Source organism: Nicotiana sylvestris, chromosome 2, assembly GCF_000393655.2.
Source record: "Nicotiana sylvestris chromosome 2, ASM39365v2, whole genome shotgun sequence".
NCBI classification, from domain to species: domain Eukaryota; kingdom Viridiplantae; phylum Streptophyta; class Magnoliopsida; order Solanales; family Solanaceae; genus Nicotiana; species Nicotiana sylvestris.
The window spans coordinates 127,977,183-127,985,807 of NC_091058.1; the positions used below are offsets into that span (position 1 = coordinate 127,977,183).

General features: G+C 33.9%; 1 protein-coding gene across 1 annotated transcript; it reads left to right on the forward strand.

Moving 5' to 3' along the window:
- The first annotated feature begins 7,195 nt into the window (after nt 1-7,195).
- On the forward strand, nt 7,196-8,272 carry LOC138885561 (uncharacterized). The gene is made up of 4 exons (XM_070166521.1): nt 7,196-7,213; nt 7,428-7,806; nt 7,858-8,088; nt 8,130-8,272. Exons 1-4 carry the CDS (start codon nt 7,196-7,198, stop codon nt 8,270-8,272), a joined length of 771 nt encoding a protein of 256 aa, XP_070022622.1.
- Nucleotides 8,273-8,625: the final 353 nt, after the last annotated feature.

Below are 8,625 nucleotides of genomic sequence, written 5' to 3' on the forward strand. Positions count from 1 at the left end.
CACGTCTGTAGTTAGGATGGAAATGAACTGTTACATCAAAACCATTATTTTGAGAAGGGGAATGGGTTATATATAGGAAGGGTGGTTCATGGTTGGGTGAGTGGAGTAATACTACTTTCTATAGATAGAGAGTAGTAAATTGGAAGAAAAATAGGGATCGGGGGTGGCTTTTGGGCAAGTCAATTGGTCAAGGGAGTATGAGTTTAGTCATCACCGAATTAATTTTTAGTGTGGTCAATCAAGATTCATTTTCAAGAAAGAAAAGCACCTTTAGATTATCGGGTTCATCATTCACACAATTTTTAATTTCCTTCCCTTCAACTAGTCACTTTTTTAGTTTCCATAATATATATAATTGAAAATATCTTAAACAGAAGGCGGTCGCACATTATAGGTAGAGATATCACCAATATCCGAAAATTCCGACAAAAATGTCATATATACTTATAAATGTTCTTAAAAATAGTCAGATATTAATATATATTTCCGTACCAACTTTTATGAGCACTGATGAATTTATATTGAATGCTATAGTGCCACACGATAGCCAAATCTTGGGTCCGTTTCTGGTCTTATTAAGAGAATAACCAGTAAACTAGCAAGCCTAGTTATCTCTTTAATTTGCAGTTATACATATATTATTTGGTTTGATTTATGACTCTACTTATGTTTCTTTTTTCTTTGTAAATATTATACATATTATTAGTTTGTTTAGTCTATTAAAGTAAAATTAATAGTAGTTAGAGTTTTAGCATTTTGTTAAAAAATAATTTCAGAGACCTCTGCTAACTTGGTTAGTAGTTTTACAGGGGTAATTTTTTTTTTTTTACAAGGGTAATTAAGGGGGACCATTTGGATTTTTTTTCCATCTAGTTTATAATGTTACTTTTATCTTCCTTGTCTTAGTTTCTTTGTAAAATTTTTAAAATCTATGTATCATTGATATGCCACTGGTGCATATATACCTTTGAATTCATCTCATGAACCTTTAATATGTTTCCACAGCCCAAAGCCCAAAACCACGAACTGGTACATGATGATATAGTATTTTGCACTCAATAATATATACTATATGAATTATTACGACTGACAGAGTACTGTAGCAGATCTACATAAATAATGGATCAAAGTAGAGTTTCAGTTTATCTCAAATATTGGTTCTTGTATCTTTATTATTAAAATATTCTTCTTTTTGGATATATTCTAAACGTTGAATGTTCTAGTGTTCTTTTATTTGTTTATGCAGAGGAAGATATTGGGTGGAGTCACTAAAGTACTTTTACGTTTAAGAGGGTTATTATTTTTAGTATTTTCTTTTGAAAACTGTTTCATATATAATACGTGTTTGACTCCTTTTGATAAATAGAATCAGTAAAATGTTGCTTAAAGTGATTAAACCATTTTTTAACTAAGCAATTTTAAATTATAAAAAAAATATATACATGAATTTAGACTTTTATACTTAGAAGAAGTTACCCGATAGCAGGGGCGGCTCAACATCGTCCGAGGCCTAAAGCAAAGCCTTACTAAGAGGACTATGTATATATTATTTAATGAGCATTGTTTTTAAAAAAAATTAGACAAGCGAGGCGCATTGAAAAAAATGAGAACTTAATCTAATACAGTACAAAAAACTTAATGAATTTAACTTTATTGCATCACAACTGAGATGGGAGAACCCAGAAAACATACTTCCTCTGTCCCAAATTATATGACTCCTTTTTTTTAGTTAATCCCTTTTTATATTTGGTAACAATTCAACTTTAGATTTTTCTTTTTACCCTTAATGAGATGATTTCTAGCCCACAAATTTCTATGATTTATTTTAGATTACAAATTTTAAAAGTTTTCCTTTATTTCATAAACTCCATGTCCAATCAAACTCTTTCATATAAATTGGGACAGAGAGAGTATAATTTATGTAAGAAAAATAAATAATAAGTTAGATTATCAAATATAGTTACATGACTAACTAATGAAGAGAGAAATATAACTTAGTAAAAACGTAAAATAAGATTGACAGAAAACTATTTTGATTATATTATTTAGAGGAAGAAATTGAGTTATCAAAAATTAATATGACAATTAAAAAATTTTTTTTTATCAATAATAAAAAATAATTATATAAATAATATACTGCTATATATAGAGAAATAGTAATTTTGGGGCCCTTAAATTTTTGGGGCCTAAAGCAAGTGCTTCATTTGCTTTAGGGTCTGGCGGCCCCTGCGCGACGGTTAGAAGAAGGACAATAAATTTTTGGATAAAAAACTTCATACGTATATAATTTATTGCGTGATCAACAATTCTCATCTCATGGTACTACAGACTATGAGTTTCAATGAGAAGCAGATAATACCAGCATGGTTATTTGTTGCTAAGATCTTTTTCTTGTTTCTCAATCACTCAATGGATTTTGGTCCGCATTGGAGCCTCGATTAATTCGTTGGCGTCATGTAAGGTAACATAAGTATTTCACTTTTAACTGAAGGTCCTGGTTCGAATCTTGAAAATTCTTATTATTCTTGTGGTTGCTTATTTTGGTGTGATTCCAGCTCATGTAGGGGGTTGTTTTAAGTGGTATACTGGAAATATTCTTCTAAGGGTTTCGTATCAAACCTATGTTATTTTAAGTATTTCAAAGTGATTCTAGTGCCAAGAAATCCGAAGTGCTTGCTAATTTCTCTTCCTTGTTCTTGTGGCCGCATTGGAAGGATACTTTATGGTGAATTAATCTCAAATTCGCATTGTTCCATCTGTTTGAAGGTAAGGAACTCTACATGTATTTGAGTTAATCCAAGTTACGGCTAAGTCGTTGAAGCTAGAACTTGTGAGATATTGATCGAAAGGCTTGTTAGTAATGCCATTGATTGTTGAACTGTTTGGGAGGTGTTCTACAACGTTTTATGGCTGAAAAATTTATGGAATAGCTTGAGTATATTGTGTTGTTATTATCAACATTTACTGAATATAAATAAGAGGGAAAGAGTTCAAAATATAGTGTTATTAGACATGAATTGAGCTTGCTGCTCGACATGGTATTGTGCTGGTTGTGTTCCATATAACTATTGGTTGTTGCTGTAATAGATGACGTGGGAAATATAAAAAAATTAGGGGATATGCTGCCCGTTTTAACATAGAATGAGCTCGCTATTCGTTATAAGTTAGTTGTACTTTTCATAGCTTAATAATAGCATCCTTATCGTGGCTGTAGATTAAGGTGCAACCAGTTGAGTTCAGCATGGTTATTGGCAGATTTCTACGGGTATTTTAAGACTGAACCTTTTTTCTTTTTTTCATTTTGGCATGATCTCGTAACTACATACATTTGATAACGAGACAGAACGGTAGCAGATTAAATTATATAATATTGATAAGGCAAAATCTGGGTAATTAGTATTACTTGCTACGTAAACAATCAGGGGCAGAAGTAGAGGGTCAGGTATGGGTTCGGACGCATCCAACAACTTTGACTCGCACCCTACATATCTATTACAAAGTTCATTAAATAAGTATAAATAATTAATTTCGAATCCAATAAATCAAATAAGTCATGCTAGAATCTCGAACTAAAATCTATAAAGTTTAAATCCTGAATTCTTCCTTGTACAATAGGCTGCTGCAGCAAACCTATTAACGTTTTCTTCTGAGTAGTGGGCTTTCTTATTTGCCAATTGGACCGAAAGCAGATCCATCATGAACAAGCTGAAACTTGTGGAAGATCAAGAATCTGATGCTCCATGAGAAATACAGGAATAATAAGTGGGTATTCCAGGTAAACTATTAGATCCAATCCTAGTTACTCTGGAATTTATTTAGTTTGGCTAGTGGTGGCTTGGTACCTGCAGTGCATTTTTAAATGATAGAAAAAGGGTATAACCATACTTAGATTTCAAAATCAAATCTTTCCTGATCCCTGTGATCATAGGTTGTTTGTCACATGAGTTCATTAGTTTCAAGTCCTGATTTTGAACCTTGACAAAGTCTGTCTACATGTTTAGACCACCTAGATACTATATACGGAGTAACAAGACTTTAATTTCTATACACTAGTAAGTATTTTTCAAAATAATTATATTGTCAAATTACCTAAAAGATAAAACTATCGATAATATGTGTAAATGTGTAATTTGTACCTAAAATTATATACGTACTAAGTTTTTTATCCAAAAATTTATTGTCCTTCTTCTAACTGTCAGGTAACTTTTTCTAAGTATAAAAGTCTAAATTCCTTTATATTTTTTTTTATAATTTAAAATTCCTTAGTTAAAAAATGGTTTAATCACTTTAAGCAACATTTTACTGATTCTATTTATCAAAAGGAGTCAAACACGTATTATATATGAAACAGTTTTCAAAAGAAAATACTAAAAAATATAACCCTCTTAAACGTAAAAGAACTTTAGTGACTCCACCCAATATCTTCCTCTGCATAAACTAATAAAAGAACACTAGAACATTCAACGTTTAGATTATATCCAAAAAGAAGAAGATTTTAATAACAAAGATACAAGAACCAATATTTGAGATAAATTGAAACTCTACTTTGATCCATTATTTATGTAGATCTGCTTCAGTACTCTGTCAGTCGTAATAATTCATATAGTATATATTATTGAGTGCAAAATACTATATCATCATGTACCAGTTCGTGGTTTTGGGCTGTAGAAACATATTAAAGGTTCGTGGGATGAATGCAAAGGTATATATGTACCAGTGGTATGTCAATGATACATAAATTTTAAAAAGTTTTACAAAGAATGCGAAATACATAGTTTACCCATCCAACTTACACTCAAATCCCTGTTACACACCTGTTGATCATGAGTATAAGTTTACACACCAAACCTTTCAAATGTGTATCAGTTACATACTACTTTTGACCAGCTCCGTTAATATTCAATGTTGTGTATACACGCACTTATTTAAAATAAAAAATAAACGATTCTTTAATTAAAATGGACAAACTGACCCTTTTCTTAATTCCGACCCAAAAAAGATCTGACCCTGTTAATTAAAAACAACTATGCGACCATATTAACAAACATAATTCCATTTTCAAATCCCTGTTCTTCAGCCCTATCCTTTGAAGCGAATCCGACGAGAACACATCTGCTCTTTATTGCTGTTACATTCTTCATTTTCAGGTTAGTATTCTCATTTTAGGTTGTTCAACCGTTTTGATTTAGATGGGTGAGTCGAAATAGTTAGGGTTTATTTGAGTATTTCGTCAGGAGTATTTTTAGGGTTTAAGACATCTTTATGAGGAATCTCTTGTCATTGTCTATTGAAACCTTTGTCTTTTGAGCTTGTGTTGTCTTTTTCTTTCTTTATTCTGTTATATCTTTCTTTATTGTCCATTTTGATTTCTTTATTGTTTGTTTGCATGTAAAATTGAAATCTGTTGTCTGCTTCTTTCAAGAACAATGTCTTTTAAAATTGTTACTTTAAAGTGGTATCACGGGGGTGAGTTAATTATTGGTCATTTTAGTAGATATGTGGGGGCAGTCAAACCTTGACTTTAGACGTGGATGTAGATAGGATTTCCTTCTTTGAGCTTATGGATTACACTAGGGAGATGACCTAACTAACATGGCTGAGCTGTATATATGCCCGATGGATAGGATTGACAATCTGATAAATGTATTGATTGATAAGGATATTTTAGACATTCGCAATCAGTTAGAGGATGGGGATACACTAGAAATATATGTGGCTCATATTGTTCCTTTATCAGTACATGACCTTGTTGAAAATGGGGAAAGTGTGAGTTGCAGTAAGGCTTCTGGAAAAAGGCCTATAGAGGTCCAAGAGGTTGAAGAGGTAGATGATGAAGATGCTGATGACATACACTACACTTCAGATAGTTCTGCTGCTTCTGATGGAAATCCTTCTAATGATGGAAATGCTTTTGATAATGGAAGTGCTTTTGATGATGGAAGTGCTTCTGATGCTGCTGCTTACAACTCTTCTACTTCTGATGATGCTGCTTCTGATGATGCTGGGAATGAAGAAGAAGTAGACATAGACTGGACTTCTGATAGTTCTGATGATGTTCACTTAAATGTTCCTGATGAGAATGACCTCCAATCTGATATCCATGAGGAGTTGGGTGAAGGTAGAGAGAAGGTGAAGAGAAGCAAGAGAAAAAGAAGTGAAAAGACTAAAGGGATGGGTGATATAAACATAGATAAAGCAGGTGTAGACATTGGGTTTGATGTGCTGCGTACATGTAGTAAGCAAAATAGGTATGAAGGTCTAGTTGGGACTGATGAGCCATAATTTGGTTCTTCAGATGCTGAAAGCTTTGCATCAGATGTGGAAGGTGAAGATGGTGAAGAACATAAGAAGAAAATGGAGGAAAAAAAGAAAAAGAAGAGATTGATCTTTGATCCTACTGCCAAGAAAATCACTTGGGAGTTAGGATTGATATTTGAAAGTGTTGATCAATTTAGGAAAGCAGTCACCAAATATGCAATTCAAAAAAAAGTGTAGATTGAGAAGTACATAAATGAGCCACTTAGGGTGAGGGTTAGATGTATGGTACCTAAATGTGGATGACTTCTAGCAGCTAGTAAAGATGGCAGTTCCAATAATTTAAGGTGAAAAGATATAATCCAGAGCACAAGTGTTATACAACCAACAAGAACAAGTTGTGTAATTCAAGATATCTTGCAAAAAAATACAAGAGCAGAATTATGTCACAACCAGGTATGAAGGTTTGGGAGTTGAGAAAATTAATAAAGCAAGAACTAGACCTCTATGTAGGGAGATCAACTGCCCATAGGGCTAGAGTTAAGATATTGAAAGAAATCATTGGTGATGTGCATCAAGAGTTCAAAAGACTCTATGACTATAGAGATATGATTTTGCAGACCAATCCTGGGAGTACATGTGTGGTGAAAGCAGAAGATCAAGGTGATGGAAAACTGGTATTCTCTAAAATCTATGTTTGTTTACATGCCATGAAAAAGGGCTGGCTGGAAGGATGCAGAAGAATTATTGGCCTTGATGGATGTTTCTTGAAAGGAGTTTGCAAGGGACAACTTCTTGTAGCTGTCTCCAAAGATGGAAACAATCAGATGTTTCCAATTGCATGGGCAGTTGTAGAGGTGGAGAACACATTCAACTGGACTTGGTTTCTGAAATGTTGAGTGAAGATTTGAGCTTAGAAGATGGAAGAGACCTTACAATGATGTCTGATATGCAGAAGGTAACTATTTTCCTTCAGTTTATGTTCTCCTTCATTAAATAGTGTTCTGTTCTCCTTCATTAACTAGTTTTTTGTTCTCCTTCATTAACTATTGTTCAGTTCTGCTTCAGTTGTTCTGTTTTTATTGTTCTATTTTATTGATCTGCAAGAAACTTGTTCTGTTTTTATTATTCTCCGGAAAGTAAATATTGTTCTGTTTGAGTGAATGCTGCAGGGTTTAATTAATGATGTAAGAGACTTGTTGCCTGAGTGTGAACACATGATGTGTGCTAGGAACATCCTTGCAAATTTATCAAAAGAGTGGAGAGGATTGGAGAGGAGAAATACTTTCTGGAGATGTGCAAGGGTTTCTAGTATTGCAGAATTGAATGACCAACTTGATATGCTAGACAAGCTTGGGGATGACATATGTGAAAGTTTACTCCACTATAGAAAAGAAACCTGGTGCGGAGCTTATTTCAACTGTGATAGAAAGTGTGATGTAATTGACAACAATATGTGTGAGACTTTCAATTCCTGGATTTTGGCTGAAAGACACAAGACAATCATCACAATGTTAGAGGAAATCAGAATTAAGCTGATGATTAGGATAGGTAAGATGAGAGAGTTCTGTGAGACATAGATATGTGATATCTCCCTAATAGCAATTAAGATTTACCAGGATAATTTAGCTAAGTCTATGAAGTGTACTCCAAGATGGAATGGTGAAACATGCTATGAGATTGAAGATCCTAAATACAAGCATGTGGTATCCTTAGTGAATATGACCTGTAGTTGCAGAGCCTGGCAGTTAAAGGGTATCCCTTGTTGTCATGCAATTGCTAGCATGCATTTCAAGGACATGGAACCTATTCACCACATTGCACATTGGTATCGTAAGTCCACTTACTTGAAGGTTTATTCAACCTTTATCCAGCCTGTGACATGTATGAAACAATGGCCATCTTCAGGCCACCCCCTATTGAACCTCCCCCTATTAGAAACATGCCTGGAAGACCAAAAAAAATAGGAAAAGAGAAGAAACTGAACATCCAAAATTTGGGAAGATTTCAAGGATAGGTATGGATATGACTTGTTCCCTTTGTGGTGTGTGTGGACACAACAAAAGGGGATGCCCCAGTAAAAAATCTGCTGCTGGAAATGCCACTGCTGGAAATGCCACTGCTGAAAATGCCACTACTGGAAATGCCATTGTTGGAAATGCTACTGCAGGAAATGGTAGAGGAAGAGGAAGAGGAAGAGGAACTAGTACTACTACATCATCTAGTTCACAATCAGCAAGAGGCAGAGGTGTTTCTGCAAAAGGTAGAGGGGTTGGAAGAGGTAGAGGCAGTGGTTTTGGGTTGTTTCAAGCAAGGAATGGGTTCACTTCTTTTACTGTAAGTGAACTAACTAAAGGTATAATTAGTGTA